The sequence below is a fragment of the Chelonoidis abingdonii genome, chromosome 10 (genome assembly GCF_003597395.2).
Source record: "Chelonoidis abingdonii isolate Lonesome George chromosome 10, CheloAbing_2.0, whole genome shotgun sequence".
NCBI classification, from domain to species: domain Eukaryota; kingdom Metazoa; phylum Chordata; order Testudines; family Testudinidae; genus Chelonoidis; species Chelonoidis abingdonii.
The window spans coordinates 36452620-36471328 of record NC_133778.1 but is presented as its reverse complement, the minus strand read 5'-3'; the positions used below and the strand labels follow the sequence as shown (position 1 = coordinate 36471328).

General features: G+C 40.2%; 1 protein-coding gene across 5 annotated transcripts in view; it reads left to right on the top strand.

Moving 5' to 3' along the window:
* Nucleotides 1-15888, top strand: part of AGPS (alkylglycerone phosphate synthase) — a 166302-nt gene extending 150414 nt beyond the window's left edge. For all 5 annotated transcript variants that reach the window (XR_012656637.1, XM_032768483.2, XM_032768484.2 and 2 more), the window contains one exon: nucleotides 14631-15888. Coding sequence is in view for 4 of the 5 variants with exons in the window: in XM_032768483.2 (XP_032624374.1) it covers nucleotides 14631-14752 (122 nt within the window). In the remaining variant the exon portion in view is untranslated. The remainder of the gene's footprint in view (nucleotides 1-14630) is intronic.
* Nucleotides 15889-18709: the final 2821 nt, after the last annotated feature.

Sequence of the window (18709 nt, the reverse complement as noted above, 5' to 3'; positions counted from 1 at the left end):
CCTTGCATCCTGCCCCTCCATCCCTTTAGGGACCCTTCTCATGAGCAACTCCTAGCCCAGGAGGTTCAGTCCCTCCTAAGGGTGGGTGCTGTAGAAGAAGTTTCACAGAACCTACAGGGCCATGGGTTCTTCCCTATTGTGGACGTGTGTCAACTCAATAGCTACCTCAAGAAGCTAAAGTTCTGCAGGTCTCACTGGCTTCCATCATCTCCTCCCTGGATCCTGGGAACTGATATAGCACCCTTGATTTAAGACGCACTTACTTGCATATCATCTCCTGAGGACACAGGAAGTTTCTCAGATTCGTTGTGGGCCACATGCACTACCAGTTTTCAGTCCTCCCATTTGTCCTGTTGGCAGCCCCAGGAGTGTTTACGAAGTGCATAGCAGTAGTGAAGGCCTTCCAGAGGAGGCAAGAGGAGCAACTTTACCCACATCTGGATGACTGGCTGATAAAGGTTGGTCCAGAGCTCGGCATCCTTCTTATTCAGTCCTCTTTCCAGGCCTTAGGCCTGCTAATCCTCACACCTCTTCAGAGGTAGAGTTTATTGGAGCAATGCTTGACTTTGCCTAGGCCAGGGCTTCCCTCTCAGAAGGTCATTTCTAGGCAATTACTGGTCTCATAGCACACCTCAGGGAGCAGCTGGTTACCACAGCCCAATCTTGCCTGAGGCGGCTGGGCTCATGGGCTCATGTATAGGTCCCAACCAAATTCACAGCCATGAAAAACGCATCACGGACTGTGAAATCTAAATCTGATCTCCACTGTGAAATCTGGCTATCATAGGGGAGACCAGATTTCACAGAGTTGGGCAGCTGGAGAGCAACGGCTGCTGGCTGGGAGCCCAGCTCTGAAGGCAGTGCTGTTGCCATCATCAGTGCAGAAATGAGGATGACATGGTATTGGGGGGAGGCATCAATTTTGGGCATGGGAGGTGAGGGCCGGCATTACAGGTCGGCAACCGAGTGACCATCCAGGACTCCATGGCCAGAGGGGTGCTGTGGTCACCTCCTCTCCAACCCCCCGCCACCCCCCCATACCTGCCCAAGGCCCCTCTATCTCTCGGATGCTGAGCCTGAAGTCAGGGAGGGGCAGGCTGAGGGCACCCCAACAGGGGGCTCTTACTGTGTACTGGGCTTCAGCTGCTAGTCCTGGACAGGACTTCCTCTTCCTTCCCCCGGGCCACTCCTGAGGCCAGGTCAGACCCCTCTCTGGGAACTTCACCCTCCCCCCACAAGCCAGAGGAAGCCCCGCAGCTGCCGATTCAGAGTCCAGCTCTGAGGGCAGCAGCACAGAGCAAAGGGTGGCAATACAATGACCCCTTACAATAGCTTTGCAATCCCACCCAATCCACCTCCACAACTCCATGTTGGGTCAAGACCCCTATGGTTACAACACAATGAAATTTCAGGTTTAAGTGTCTGAAACTGAAATTTAGGATCTTTAAAATCCTATAACTGTGAAATTGACCAAAATGGACCATGAATTTGGTAGGGCCCTAATCATGTACTTATGTGATCCAGTATGCAAGACTATACCTCAGGCTTCTCCAGACGTGGCTGGTCTCAGTATACTCTCCAAACCACCACCATCTGGACTCAATCCTCATGATTCCTCCCCCAGTTCTTGCCTCTCTCAACTGGTGGCTAGATCCACTGGTGGTTTGTGCAGGCATCCTGTTTTCTTGGCCCCAGCTGTAACTTTCTCTGGTCTCTGATATGTCAGCACTAGGCTGGGGAGCTAACCTGTGGCATTTGGTCTCAGGAAGAGTTCTCTGCACATCAGCATCAGAGTTCAGGACAGTCCATCTGGCATGTCGACTGCTCCTAGCTCATCTTGTGAGCAAGAATGTCTTGGTTCTCACAGACAACACAACAACCATGTTCTATATCAAGAAACGGGGAGGAGCTTGTTTCCACACACGCCAAGTCAAGAGGTAGTTTAGCTGTGGGAATTTTGCTTAGCCTGTTGGATTCATTTTGAGGCTTCCTTCCTACCAGGAGCACAGAAAAAGCTGGTGGATTGTCTCAGGCAGTCTTTCTCCAGTCTCCACAGGTGGTGACTTCTGCTGGATATCATGAAGGACACTTTCGAGCAGTGGGGGATTCGTCTGGTAGACCGTTCATGACCCAATGCAACAGGAAGTGTCATCAGTTCTGCTCGCTGCAGGTTCACAGCCTGGGCTTGCTTACAGCTGCCTTCTCCTTCTGTGGAAGGGTCACCTATACTATGTGTTTCCTCCTATTCCGCTCGTACATAAGGTCCTGCTAAAGATCAAATGAGACTGAGTGTGAGTCATCCTGATAGCCCCAGCGTGGCCCACCCTGCTGGATCTCTCTATGGCAACCCCCATCCCACTTCTTCTGCACCTGATCTCTCAGGACCATGGTCATCTCCACCTAAACCTTGGCTCCCTCGACCTGGTGGCCTGAAATCTTCATGGCTGAAACTAGGAGAGTGGGCCTGATAGGAGCAGGTTCAACAGATCCTGTTAGGTCATGGGAAACTCTATACCAGGGCCACTTACCTCGCTCAGTGGAAGTGGTTCTCCCTCTGGTATTCCCAGCCAGGCGGTCTCACCAACAATTTCATCACTGCAGCTCATTCTGGACTACCTACTACACCTGAAACTGCAGGGTTTGAATGTCTTGTCAATCAAGGTTCACCTGGCAGCAATATTGGCATTTCACTCTGTGTTCTCACACGAGATGTCTGTGTTTCCTTCAGGACCTAGAGAGGATATACCCCCAAGTATGTGAGCCCATCTCTTTGTGGGATCTCAGTCTGGTCTTATCAAAGCTTATGGGCCCACCATTCAAGCTGATAGCTTCATGTTTCTTGCTATACCTCTGCTGGAAAGTGGCCTTCTTAGTAGCCATCACTTTCACTAGGAGAGATTCCAGAGATCCATGCTCTCCCTTCAGAACTACCGTACACTCTTTTCCTTAAAGATAAGGTACAGTTGTGTACTCAGCTCACATTCCTTCCAAAAGTGGTTGCTCAGTTCCATAGCAATCAAGCTATCATCTTGTGGCTTCTGGTAGAAAACGGGCATGCAAACAGGAAAGAGCGAAAGCTTCACTCATTGGATATTACATGTGTGCTAGCATTCTACACAGAAAGGACCAAACTGTTCTGGAAGTCCACCCAGCTATTTGTAGTGGTAGCAGACAGGTTGAAAGGTTTTTCCCATGTCTGCTCAGAGAATCTCCTCATAGATCGCATCAAGTATCCTCACATGTTATGAACTAACAGGTGTTCCACCTTCACCTATCGCAACTGCTCACTCCATGAGGGCACAGGCATCCTCAATGACATTTCTGGCACAGATTCCTATTCAGGACATTTGCAAAGCTGTAACTTGATCATCGGTGCGTACAATCTCTTCTCATTATGCCATCGTCTGGCAGTCCAGGGATGATGCCAGATTTAGTCGAGCTGTGTTGCAGTCAAGCATATCTGAACTCTGAGCCCACCACCTATTCAGCTGCTTTGGAGTCACCTACATTGGAATGGGCATGTGCCCTCCATAACTGTTCTTCGAGATGTTGCACATGTCCATTCCAAGACCTTCCCTTGTTACCCCTCTTATTGGAGTTGGCCGGAAAGAAGGAACTGAGGGGGTCTGGGGTCGGCCAGCCCCTTTATACAGGTGCTATCGGTCTCTGGCACCAGGGGGCACCAGAGCTGACTCAACAGATAAAATTCTCTGGCGACTGTGCTCTGGGCACACATACGTTGCACATGCCCATTCCAATATAGCTGTATCTCAAAGAGCAGCAGTTAGGGAAGGCTAGTAACCAATTTTTTCTAAGTATAGTAAGATCTTAAAACCTGCTCAACTTGTATCTTTACATAAATGTTCCTTCTGCTTAACAGGACTTATTTATTAAGAGCACTTAAACAGTTTCAAACATTTAATTTTGTTTGGCGTTCTTATCGGTGGAGCTAATAGTGCCCCCTATTATTAAGATTGCCCACTCTTTCTCAACTTGAGATCCTTTATTCAGTTACTTATAATTTTGCCAAATTATAAGTATTTGGTTTGAAATTTTCTGGGTTGGCATCTTCAAGCTGAAGGCTTTTGAGGTTTTATTTTTAACGATTCAACCAAATGATTAAGACACTTAAGAACAAGGATAGAGGAAAAATATTTTGCAACTGTTAAATTCTGGAGACCTTTTCTTTAAAATTCTCTAATGCCCTCATACTTGGTACAGGAACTTGAAACTTGGCAGGGGATTGTCCTTTGTGTCATAGCTGTGCCTTTTGGTATCTTCATGAAATACCTCCAAAATTTGCCCAAGTTACAAGCTTTAGAAATATCTGTTTGCAGATGCTTATTAGAGATTTATTTGATTTTAGCTGCTAAAAGTCTCCAAAGATTCTATCCTCGCTGAGCATGCTTGAGCCTCTCACAGCTCTTAATGCTGACCAGACTGCATATGCACTATCCCCATGGAGTGACTGAGCGTGTTTTATCCTCTCCCACCTGCTCCCTGTGACCAGATCATGCATGTGCCATTCCCATAGTGCAACCTGGCATGCTCCAGCCCAGGGTTACAAGATCAAAGCTGGATTTTTTGTCCGTAATGACTACTCTCAACTGCTCCAGGCTGGTAACCAGATCTTAGAGCAGGGAGTGTCTCTCTTCTGTGTTCAGTGACCTTCCCTTGCTGGTGCCCAGGCAGTGTGGAGGAGAAAACAATCTGATTTTGAATGCGGGAGGACAAGAGCCTGGTCGGTGGGAGGGAAAAGAGTAGACTGGAACTGGACATGGGGGAGAGGACTGAGACTGGGACTGAGAGCTGAGGGGAAGAAGAAAAGCTCAGACTGGGAGCCTGTGAAGGAAATGATACACGCGTGAGATTGGATGAGGAGCGAAGGGGAGAGGGTAAGACTGGGTCTGGCTGGACAAGGAGGCTGGGCTGAGAAATAGCATGGGGAGAGAACTGAGCGAGGGGAGACACCTGACAAGGAGCAGGGGTGCAGGGAAAGAATCAAAGATTGGCTGGGCAAAAAGAGTAGAACAGAGCCATGGAGAAGGGAAGATTGAAATTGGATGAAGAGGCCAGGGAAAGAGACAAGTACTAGAAGAAGAGACTGATGAGATAAGGAGCTGAAACAGGGGCACTGGGACTGCCTGGGGAAGGGGAGTGGATGTGGGGAGAATGAGAATTGGGGTGGATTGGGACTTGGACAGTGAGGCTGGAGGGAGACTGGTTGGGTAAGCAGGCTGGGGTAGCAAGGAGAATGGGACTGAGGCAAGGAGTCATGCTTGGGGAAGAGGGACAGGGCAAAAGGGGTCAAGCCTCAGGGGGGAAACAAGTCTGCACGTTAGCACACAACCTCCCACTGTCCGAAGAGTTTGGAATGGAACCCAAAATTGAGTCTTGCCATTCCTCTGCTGTCTTCAAAAATTACTGAAGCCCACTGACAAAGTGTGTCTCATCTCCCTCTAGTTTTACCCGGGGTTCTTTCAACCCAAAGCTCTTGGTAACTTTACTCTGTGCGAGGAGGTGTCAGGAAATAAATCAGGGGAGACACAGCTATCCGACCGATAGATGGCTGGCACAAGGACAACACGAGAGTGCTTTCACTTAAAGCTAAACCTTTACTTAGTCTCAAGCACTTACACATGTCCACAGCAAGTTAGTAAAACACCCCCAACCCTTGATAATTACCGAAGCTGAGTGTGGCTTTCGAGTGATGCAGCAGCAGCTGCTGGGGAACACAAGATGCATCCTGAGGGAGAGGTCAGTCCCGAAACGAGTCCCACCTATCTCAAGCTTTTCCCCCTTATTTATACATTAGTAATTAAAGAAACGTTGTTAAGTAAGCAGTTTCAAGCAAGAGGTTCCTTCTGATTATTGATTAACCAGGTGTGGGTCTTTCCAGACTTGCAGCCTTAAGACTTCAATAGACATTCCTAGGGCATATCCTACTCTTTGAAAATGCATGTATCAGCAATTTTAACTCAATTCTTATCAGGAAGGACACAGGATCAAGCTGCCCTGTCAGTGGCACCCTAAACACCCTTCCCATCCTGCCTTGGTCAAGCTGAGACTTGCTTTTAACAGCTTGCTGACTAGGCTGTCTTTAACAATGAGCCATAGTGGTTTCAGGCACTTTACTGGTTTGCCAAAGTCTCCCCGTACACTAGTGGTGTCCAACAGAGAGGATGACAACTCACTACTGGTATCAGTTGCTCCGTTAGCTGAAGTGTCAGAGGTCTGTTCTGTGGATTTAAAGGTTCCGACCCTCCTGATGAACCATATGCGTGTCAGTATGATGCCACATGATGGAATTTGTTTTTAGAATTTACTTTTTTTTAACTTCTAGGAGATTACACACAAACAATGTTGAAAGAACATTATTAAGGCTGCAAAGTCGAGCACTCAAAAGTTTGGAAATGCCAGAATTAAGGTCGCCTGTACAACTTTAATTTGGCCCCCATATGCTTCTGCGTTATGCTGTAGTCTTTAAAATTACACAACCCCATTATTTGCACAGGATGGACCTGCTCTGGGGATGAATTAGGGTTGTGAATTAGGAAGCTATTGTCTAAAGAATCCTACCTCAATCTGTGCAGAAGCTGAAAGATGTATAGAAAATGAGGCAGGGGATAGCAAGAAGAGGACGGTTTCATGGGTAAGGCAGTTGAATGCTGCCTTTGAGAAATGGATTCTCTCCCTGCCTTTGCCACAGAGTTCTTATGTGATGTTAGGTAAGTCACTTCATAGGCAACCTTAATTCTGGCATCTCCTAACCTTTTGAGTGCTTGACTTTGCAATCTTAATGTTCTTTTAACATAGTCTTTTGTGGGGGATTTTATATATTTCTGTTAATGATGGAAAAACTGAATTCAATGGACATTGGGAATGGACAAATCCTTTAGCCTACTATTTGCTACATGAGAAACATCCATATAAAATCTTTGTGTATACTTTATGCATACATGTCTGTCTCACTCAGTTCGCTGGTTGACACTTCACATCCTGAATAAGAAAATGGGGAATAATTTGTTATGGATTCTCAGTCTTTTAATGAGTTTTTAGTCTCCTTGTGAGTGAAGATGCATATCAAAGCAAAGATCCATCATGTATATGTGTAATCTGCTCACAGACATTTCACATGTGTAAAGTAAATTTAGCTATGTAAACTTTATAAAAGTGTCTTTTCCCCATGCCCACTTTTTAAATTCCAAGACCTCTTAGAGTAGAAATGCAGTTTTAATTTTTCTAGTTCTTGATTTGAGTTCAGATTTTGAAATGAATTGTTTAATTGCATTCTTTCCCTTCCCCTAGCTCCTTGGGGGGATTGTCAAGAAACTGAGTCAGAAGTGAAGAAAAGGGGAAATATAACCTAAAATAAAACTCTTAATTTTGAAGATGAGCTGTTTGTGAAAATGTAGAGTGCGGGGAGTGCAAAGTTGGGTTTACCCCCACCTTGATGGCTCCCTGACTTTTGAGAGTCAGTCCAAATTCCCGGGTTAACTCCAGGGTTGTTCTAAGTTGTAGTTGGTTGCCCACTGCTCCAAAGGGCTCTTTCCACAGCCTGGATAGAGGAGCCCTGGATATGGGAGACAGGGCTGCTATAGAATGAGGGGAACGAAATATGGAAAAAAAAAAAAAAACTTTTTTTTATTTAAAGTGTTATTAATCTGGGACAACAAATACTGAAATGCCTTAATCATAACTGGACAGATATTGCATGGCATCACTGTAGAGCAGAATAAGGTTATGTGAGTGGGTGCCTCAATTGCATTTCCAAAGCCTTGTCTGTTTCTATTTCTTTTAACTTTAACACTGACTCTGAATTTCTTGGGTTTCTAATGCTTAGTTTTGGGTTCATTGCAGCATCCCTGAAATGTTTTGTTTTGTTCCTGAATTACTGATATATATCTCTTTACCTCAACTCCATTTTAAGTAATTTTGTCTTGTCGGGGAAGGGGGGGTGTATTATATTATATAAAACACAATATTACATATAGTACATACTATGCAAGATGGGATTTTTGTCCCCTGGGTACACAGACTTACTGTTGAGAATTAGCCTAACGGTATCCATTTTATTTACTGACCTTCAGGCCTTGTCTTGACATTCTCAGCACTGCTTTTGAGTTCTTGTGTGGGGAAAGGGAGACTATTGATGCAATTTCTCTTAGTGTTTGTCCTGTAATTGTGATTAATAACAGTTGCTTTCCCTATCTGGAAACAGACAGGCTGGTTTGTCTGCCTACAATCATGTTGTGATAAATGGAGCTATTTTAACTCTGGTTTTGTGTATCAAAGAAAACAGATGTAGTCTGGGACTTGAGGCTATAGGAAATATAAAGCCTGCTTAACTCAATCTTCATAGTGCTTGTTGTAATGGAAGAACTGGTCAGGTTATAAAACAAAGTTTATACTAAAAATCCTTATAGCTTGTGTATGGACCCAAGTCACACAGTCCACCACCTGCAGTGAAAAACCAAATCTTTATAAACTCGGGTTATAAAAAGTAATCGTACAAATATTTTAATTTGAGTTTAAAACAAGCCCAAGACAGAGTTTCCTTCCTCAACAAGTGCACGCAAAACAAAACCCATTTAACTTTTATTTTACATTTTTATCTTAAAATATTCCCATTTCTAGAAGAAATATCGCCATCAAGTGGAGAGAACTTCTTAGTGGACAAAGTCTGACACACCACATTGCTGAACACTATTAGAGATTGAAGTAAGAATTTAATGTAGGGAGGCTCTTTTGCAAAGAGTGCCTCATATTTTCTCTGTTATAGTGTGTCATGCTTTGGACTCTGATTATCTTATTGTTGGGTACTGTAAGGCATTCTAGTAAGGGATGGAAAAATCACATAAGTAACCTACGAATATTGGACTGTTCCTAACAGATGTATTGTATACTTCACTCTGTCCTCTACTTCATCCAGTGGCCTACTTTTTATCTTAGCGTTCAGTATCTTGTTCCTCTAGGATATGTGTTTCATGGGAAAAATTACTCCCAGTACGGCTAGATATTTACGTCCCTGTAGAAGCAGCATCCACCTGCTAAGAGGCGTATGCAACAGTTAGATAAAGCTCCTTTCTTTGTGGGTCCCATACTGCTGTCCTTGCTTTCTGAGTGGGTAGGAGATCCAACACCACCCAAGTGAAGTGTGGCTACAGTGCAGTGGCTAGGCAATTGGGATATGTCCCACAAGTGGCCTGTGTTGTGGTGTTCCTGTGTCCCCAGATTAATTTAAAGCAGTCCAGTGGGATGGATTTATCCCTGGCACCCACAGCTCAACCACCTGGCCTCTCTCTACTATAGCCTTTTCTCTGCAGTCCCGCTCAGTCCCCTCACTCCCCCAATCATACATTTTGCATCCCCAGTGGGCAAAGCTCTGCCCAGTGCCTGTAGCTCATTCACTATACTCCAGCTGCCACATTTCACCAACACCCGCTGCTCCCACAGTCACATTTTCAAAGGTAGTAAGGATGATCCTGATGGGCCAGGAGAGCTGTTGTCCCTCTTTCAGGTTCCTCTGGACAACAGGGCTTGTGCTGCTTATGTAATACACCCCTCCTGTTGAAAGCAGCACACAGGAGAAGCTACAACCGAGTGCTGGTACTGCAAGGAGCACAATGTTAAGTGCCTGGTTACAACAAAATGGCAGATTTCACAGTCGAAATATGGCATTTTCTGGCAGTTTGGAAAAATTCCATGCATGCAGAATGCGTGAGGTACTGTATACAATACAGGGATCATTTCACACAGCTTTGAAAAGCAATCCCTTTTGGGGTTGGATGCAGCAGCTTTTCTACATCACGAGTGTCACACTAGTGTTTTCAGGACAGGAAGAGACCCATCTATTCATCCAGCTGATGTAACAGGAGAGTTGATTCTTAAGTAGGTAGAATGAAATTGCTGAAGATCAAATGTCATGATGGCCACAGGAATAAGCATCCCTATTCCTGTCAAGTGTCAGGCCACCTCTGAAAGCCACCAGTGGTCAGGCCTCTGTTCTGTATTTCAGTTGAAATATTGTGTCTTATAACAGCATGCTGCCATTTGCCGTGCTATAGAGTTAATACAGTACTGCATCACCAGCCCCAATTCATGTAGTACCCAGGGTTTTAACTTGGAGGTCTCCATTTTGAGTAGTGGCCAGGCTGAAGCCTGCTTAGCTTGTAAGATACAGCAGTGCCAAAGATAATGGAAACTATGAGGATTTGATAGAAACGTCTAAGTCTTAGGGTGGCCCTTCATTCTCTTTTGTGCAGCTACCCAGGCGCACACCTTAGAGGGAGCTATCTGCAGACCACCTGAATGGAGCTTGGTCTGTGGTCCACAATTTGAGAACCTCTGGTCTAAGAAACGTAGTATTCAGGACACACACTTCTTTAAACTACTAATTTTTTACTTTCATTGTTCAGCAACACCAGCTTTATCATTTACACTGTATTAAAAATGCTAAATTGTGAGCATTTACCATTATCTTTGCAGTCAGAAATTTGTCATTCTATCTGCTACGTAACACCTGACCACCTTATATCATCAAAAATTGCTATTAACAAAAGTTCTTCAGAATACATTTAATAACAAAATTGTAGGTATTAGTAAGAGTCAGTCAAAGGTCCTGAATAAATAGGTCTTTGTGACCTGAGGTTTGCCTAACTTTAGCTTTGGCGGATCACCAGAGAGCAGGTTCCCTAGGCATGGACACTCCGTTGAGTGTGTCCTGCCCATCTGTTCTGGAGTGCTTCACCTCAAGCGCAAAGTAAAATGATGCATAAAATCACAACTTCTGTGATAAAACATGAGAATTTCTCACATAAGTGGGTTCCAAACTATTTGGGATACTCATAGAACATAACGAACACTTTCAGGTGCTCTCTTAACCAAAAGAGTTGCCAGTGCACACCCTGTGGAACATCAGCATTATGTGGTAACTGCTTGCCTCACTGGAGATTGGACTACTGCATTAGCTGAAGCTTCTAGGTATTTTTCAGGCAGAGTTCCAAATAAAGCATGTTGCGGTGATCTAACCTTCAGGTTGCAAGAACCTGGATTACTATTTCAAGATGCATGAACAATCACAGCTGAAAAAGTACTTTGCTTGAGGCATTCTAGCGATGGATCTGATATGATGAGAATGTGAATCATATTGGCAAAAGTTGGATATGCACTTCCAATTGATGTATGCACATCTCCCTTCCCATATTTTTTAAAAAAATCCAATTCATCAAAAAATATACATTTTCTCCATGCATCGCTGAAGAGGAAAAGACACTCCACCCCAGTCACTAACTCATTTATTAAGAAATCCTCCTGTTTTCATCCTATTTCAGTTGAAATTAGTGAAATATCAGTACACTGTCCATTCAGGAAGAGAATAAGTGCATATTTGCTTGGAAGTTCATTGTACTTGAGTTATTTATAACCTAGTTAAAGGGTTAGAATCCTAGAATACACTTTTAAAATTTTATACACATAGTTTATAGATCTTAACCATATTTATGAGGAAAATGCAGTATGAACATAGCACATAGATGTATAGACCTAAATGAGCTGCATGGCAGCTTTCATCTCTTCTATTAAAACATAGGGATCCTAAAAATAACATTTTTCTTGCTGAATTTGTCCAGTTCCATTTTGCAAACAGTGGATCTCTTCTTCCTGTTTCTAGTCATGCTTGAAATTACATGACTGGTTTTGCATACGTATTTATGCTCCAGTATAATCAGTTGTTAGCACGTTTGTTAGGATTGGGCATTTGCCATTTTTAAAAATGAAAGTCAGACCCATATTTTTCACTTTGGATAATTAGTCTCAATGTCTTACTAATGATATTAAGATGTTGCATTGTGGTGAGGCAACATGATCCCATGAATAGTTTATTCTGATAGGACTAATAGGGAAAAGAGTAGCAGCCCCAAAGTACGACTATTGTGGTGAGATATAAAGGCATAGATAAACAGCTGCTATATAGTTAAAGATGTGTGTGTCAGTTCAACATAAGTGGTTTTTAAATATAGTTTTTAAAATACAGAAATCTGATATCTGGAGATGTTACTCTATTCAGAAGTAAGCTATTGTAATTCTTAATAGCTTAGGGTCAAAATTAGATCTGGTTTTTGTTTTGGAAGGCAGTGTTTCTTTCAGATCGATGTTTGTTTCCTTGTAGTTAGTTTTTTTTTCACAACTGTGTGTCTCTTTACGCTGCTCCAGTAATTTTAAGAAGCTTAATTACTTTTTTCAGTAAAACATCTCAAGGAATCTTGTTTTTTCCTGCCCTGGAAAGAATGAATATATATGTACATAGACTCTAACAACTTCTGAGGTCCAGGCCCTTCAATAGTTAATATATATGAAGGTACTTAATTTCTTTAATATGTAATGGGGTATCCTGTGTAGATAAAACAAATGGAATATTTACAAGACAGAAGCAAACTTAGTGAGATACTATAATTAGCACTGCTTTTTCTGTATTAATGACACCGGAATCTTCTACACAAGTCCTATTCTTATGTCGCTTTTTTCTTGAATTATATGCCCTTGTAATTACATATAAGATGGCAAATGGAACAATTTAAATTTGCTAAGGAAAACAATTGCTTTAACTTTGTTTTTAACTTCTTGATTAAAAAAAAATTTAGAATAGCTGACAAGACTGTGTAAAACTCATTAGCCCTGGACAGCAGGAGCTCACAGCCCAGTGCTACCAAGGGGTTAAAAATCTTTTATCAAACATGTTCATGGACGACCACTGATATATCTTCTGTACAGCTTTTTTACTTTCCAGTTCACTAATCAAATGTAAGATTTATTATTGTAAAAATATAAACCATAGAAAATTTGACAAGATAGATGTGTAAATTATCACTCTGACAGAACTAATGATGCACTCCAAGCACCTTCTGTTTTCCAGCACTTGGTGAGTGACTTCATTAAATATGCAGTGGCTGTTTGGTGTCTGCTCAGATGATAGTTCAGTTCCTCATGGAATTGCATTATTACTAGAGGTGTAAAAAGAGGCAGGCATGGTAGCTGTTGGGCATCCTGCTGTGGTTCTAATGTGCTCCATCTTGTTGGAGCAGTTGTTTGCAGTCTTTTCAGGACAATTACATCCATAACCATAGGACACATTCACTGAAACTATATTACAGATAACAGTTGAAAATGCCAATGACTGTTCAACTCCTGGTCTCTAACAGCCAGAGTGTAGATTGAAGTGATGGTCAAGCCATATCCACAGTCTTTGTAGTTTTTATTAATTTAACTAGACAAAGTATCAGTTTGTTTAGGAGACAATAGAATTGTAATGGCAAGATATTGTAGAGGAGGATTTCTTAGAGGAAGACTATGAAATAAGACTGGCAGTTACTCTTGCATATGAATTTTAATACCTATACTACACACTTAATACACATGTACAAATAGTCATTTTTGTACTACATTTCAGCTTTGTTTTTTCAGCGTTTTTTGCAGTATTTTACACTGCTTTCTTTCAGTCAGCACTGTGGCTAGTTTATATTCCTTAAGGTATAAACAAAAATATTCTGTTCTCCAGTGATGTCCCCATCGTTCATTTTTCTGATGACAGTTTGATGGCTGCCCTGAGAATGGGACACAAAACATGATTTGAATTTAGCTTCAGATACTCTTAAAGATTTCCAAGAGGCAGATGCTATAGTATATCACCTCATCCTGACAAATGGATTGTGTCTTAGACTGGCAAGCTAAATGCTAGACTGTAATGAAAGAATGTCACCTATTTTGATTGACCTATTAAATCAGGGTGATGACTTGGTTAATTAATAAATAACATTCCCATAAAGTGGCCATTTAAGTTAACCATTAAAATTACTTGTTTGTTTATGTGACAGAAGTTGAGATAAATTGCTGTTTTATCCAGCAAATGTAAATTTCTGTCTTATAATTTAGAGAAAAATCTATTTTTGTATGTAAATTAATGTCTTAAATATTCATTGTACTCTGAAAATTAGGCCTTCCACATTGTGAATTTATATTCACAACTACGGAGAATATATTATTGTGTATAGAGATTTGTCTAAACTGAAACATGCCACTTTTAGGTGAGTGAATATTACATTTTATACCGTTACCTGTTTTAATTTCTCTGTTAGAGATTTCCATGGGTCTTTAGGCTGATCATATTTTAAACCTGAAGGTCACTTTGAACATATTTACTTAGTGGTTAAAACTTACTACTTTCTGCATAGAACTGTGTTTAGGCTAAGCAGAACAATTCTTGAGATGTTTTATTTGTATTTCCTCCTAACATTTTTTAATTAATAAGATGAGGGTCTGGGGGTCTTTTAAAAATGTATGTAATTACCATCTCACTCTTTGTAACCTGACACATGATTTCAACCTAAACTTCATCTAAATTTCATAGTTTGCAATGAAAGTAGACAGTGTAGAACACAAGCTTCCTCTGGGAGTACACTGAGCTTAATGAGCTTGATAGTCTGGTGGGCTCAATAAATCAAATAAAGCAAAACATTTCTCATTTTTGAATAAAAGCATTTATCACACAGTGTTTATTCATTCATGGTCATAAGATTGATTGGCTCCTAGTATCATGCCACATATTGAAGCATTTTTGTTTTTGTTTTTCCTAGTGGGCAAGTTGCGGAAGCAGTGGATGAAGGAGAGTATCTCTGATGTTGGCTTGGGGATGCTTAAGTCTGTCAAAGAATATGTGGACCCCAATAACATCTTTGGAAACAGGAACCTTTTATAAAACCCTTAGTGTCTGAAAATTTCAAAATTACAATTTTTAGCCTCATTGTACTGTTATCCCAGTAATCAAATATAACATGGACTGAACTTTAAAAGCTAATATCTTTCTTTTATTGTTTTTCCTCCAATAAAATGTAAACATTCACTATTAACAGTCACAGATTTACTGACTGTACCCCTAAACCTCTCAACACATAACCTGGCAGAGGCACATCAAGGTGTATACCTGCTTGCAAATGCAGATATAGCATTCCAACTTTGGTTAGGCAGTACAGCCAATGATTGTAGTTTCCATGCTGGATGAAGCCAACTGTTCTTTATTAAAGCATCCCCTGAAAGAAGAACAAAGACTGACATTGATGTTGTCTTCATAAACAGCTGCTCACTCAGCCTCTTGCTAGAGGAAAGTTGCTGGGAAGCACATGAGAGGTGGATTTCACTAAGGGAATACTTCTGTGTGCTGAAGCGTTAAGCAAGTAGCCGTATAAATGTAGGCTTTCTGTTTAAAAGATGCAACGTGGTTCTGTGGGATGTTTGGCTTGTCAGTCTCCCTTTCAGCATTATTGAAAATTTAAAATCTTTGAAAAGAATACTTAACTAAAGTGTAGCCTGAGTTGTATTTGCACTGCTGGGATAATCTTCTTTAATATGCTAGTCAGTCGTTGTAAGTTTTTGTACAGAACAGCAGACGTTTCTCATTGTATATTAACAGGTTTGTTACATAAAATTATTGCCTTCATGAACACTGCACTCCTAATGTGTCTAGTTTCACTTTATTTTTGTGGAGATGCAAAATAATTTTTTTCTCCCAACAGAAAATGTTTTGGCTATTTTAAAATAAATCTTTGCCCAGCACTGTATCTTAAAACAGGTCTCAACGGTTTCAAGTTGAAACAGTTTTATTAATCTAAAATGGAGAATATACTGTCTGGAAATGAAGTTTCTAATTTTAATTTCTTATTGGCCTTTCTGAATTACTGGTTTACATAACTAGAAGCTGCAAATGTAGTCCTCCATATAATCAAAAATATGGAATTTTGTTTAAGAAAATATCTGTACAACAATATCAGATCTGAAACAATTTTACATTAAAACCAGGATCTTAAAACAAGTGAAATTAAAATTTAAAACTGTCAATAGTCATGATTCATGATTTGAGATGGATTCTTTTCTTAAAGCAAATTATCCAACTTTTGATATTTAAAGTAAAGTATTTAATCATATAGGATAGTTTATATTTTGAGTTACTATCTTTAGGAAGACGTACCGTCTAATTAGCTAACTGCTACACAACTCTATGTGGGCAGTTTGGACACCTTTATGTAAGTAACCTTCACTTGAAAAACTTAAATTTAAAATTGAGATATTTGTGTTTTTAAACTATTTAAAAATAGTTAGTTGTCAAGTTTAGTAATAAAACATTAAAGATTATAATTTTTATAATCTCTAAATTAACAGATTATAATACCATAGTCTGATAACATAATTTAATACTCATTTTATTTTAAATTTACCTTACTTTATCATCCTATTGCTTGAAAAATACTGCATATCTAACTAAAATTTTGAAGCTATTTTATAACTAATTTAGAATAGCTGATTGAAAATCACCTGAAAGACCATGACTACCCAAACAGCACTTTCAAATATATGAATTCAAAAAGATAGCAAATTAAAACAATTCATTATAGTCTACGAGTCATGAAATAAGAAGTTACTGTGGTATTTTTAATGCAGCTAGAATTTTTTTAATCTTTGTTTCATGAAATTTTAGTTTAAAAAGTGAATCCAGCCTTCCTGTATTTTACTTTCAAAATTTTGGTCCATGGAGTTCATGTTTCAGCAGCACCGAAAAATTTGCGATCACAGTTAGTGTTAGGAAGCTCTGACTTCCAGCACTATATGGCTAAGTGTTCCTTATTCAACATGTTCAACAAGTACTTTACAAATTCACCTTGCTGAAATCTTTCTTTTTTTATACTGTGGATTTCTCAACTTTGCATTCTATGCAAATAGTGGTTACATGTCTGCAGCTGGAATCCTGCTGACTACTAGTACCACTCTGTAATACGGAGGTCTTAAGCTGTATTATTTTGCTAGAAGTCAGTAAATATGTGCCTCTATATACATCATGTCTAACAATGAAGAATCAGATTTATGAATGAATGGATACATGAAAAACATTTTTTTTTTTTTTTTTTTTTTTTTTTTTTTTCCCTGCCAGGGCCCCTATGAAAATGTTCGAATTGGGCCCCGCACTTCCTAAAGCTGGCCTTACTCAATATAAATAAGTTGTGCTGTCTCAAGTCTTGTTGGCTCATTTGATTTAAAGTACTATCTGGCACTGCAAATGCTACGGTTTCCCCCTCCCAGTGTTACCTTCCTAACCATATTTCCCCATCCTTTATATGTTAATGGAAGTTGTACAGGTAAATCTCTTCTCATGCAGTCATCTATGCAGCCATAAATCTGTGATTATAACCGGATGACTTGTGAAGTTGATATCACAAAGTAAAAATTTACATCAGTTAGCCTTGTCTTGTGTAATAAAGTGAAATAACTTGGAGCTCCTACATGCAGTAATAGCAGTGGACAGGTCTGAGAAAATAGTAAATTGCAAATTAATGTGAACAAATTATAATTAGTACAATTCTTATAGCCATTTTGTTTCTTCTTAATTTTCTTTTTTTAACAGTGTCTTATGGATTGTTCAAAGCCTCATTTAAAACCCTGCATCTGTAAAATATACATAACTCTAGCAGTTCAAAATGCGAGAGATTCAGCATTTCAGTACTTTCTGAAAATCAATGTACCAGATAAAAAGTGTGATAAAAAGTTCTAGTAACACATCCATTGGAGACAAAAGTACATAAAGCAAAAAAAAAAAAATAAAAATTTAATGCTAAATTAAGTCTTCCAACATTTTTCCTCCCCTGTTCTCTCTTCTTTCACACAGGCTTCACTTACTGTAGCTGCTGTCTATTCAAAGATGAAGCTTGGACTATGCAGATCAGATGTCTGTGTAGTCTTGGCAATGCGCATTACGTTTCATTTTGTGAGTTACCTTGGACACGTTTCCAGTACAAAACAAGCAGTTTTAACTTTGTATTCTCCACTTGTATTTAAAAGAAACTGCTCGTTTTCTCTGGTTTTCAGTAAAATTCAAAGCTGTAGAATGAGGATTTGACTGTTATCTCTTTACAACTAGGATATACCATTCAGTCACTCTTACAGAAATTTGGGTGTAATGTCATTACAGGGAACTTCTTAAAAGAAGTAACATGTACAGGTTTAGAGCTTGGAAGGCCAGAAGGAACATCAGGTTTCTTCATGGCTTTGTCAGTAATGTGCACGTTGCTTATGTTGATAGGATACATATAAAGATGTCCCCTTTTTCTTTCAACAGTGAAGAGAGACCAAGTTAAACAGTTCTTCCATAATAATGCTAGTTAACTGAAACCAACCTCACCAAAAGAGCAAGGATGCATAAATACTGAAATCCAGAAAACGTAAACTGTTTCTCAGTCTTTGAAATTAGTATCTATCAAGGTTGTAATTCAACTTTCTGCTAATTAAGCCAAACAGTGTTTGTCATTTAGTGTGAAATTAACTGTAAAATTCCAGTTGTAATGTTAAGAGATTATAGAACTTATATTACTAATAAAAAGAAAATGGGCCTAAACAATCCTGCTTTTTCTTTCTCATGACTGTTCAAATGAACACTTTTAAACTTTTGTCCTTTTTTCTAGAGACAAAAATTTGCTGAGATGCTTTAGATATTTATTGAGAATGAACTCAGTCTGATGCAAATTTCTAAGGCTGAATGAGAAAAATAAGGAAGTACAGTAATGAGGGCTTTGCACTTGTACCTTGCATTTTAAATAAGGTAGGATTCCAGGAATCAGAAGAACACTTCTGTAATCACTGTTCTGTGAAGATAGGCAAAGCAACAGCCAGC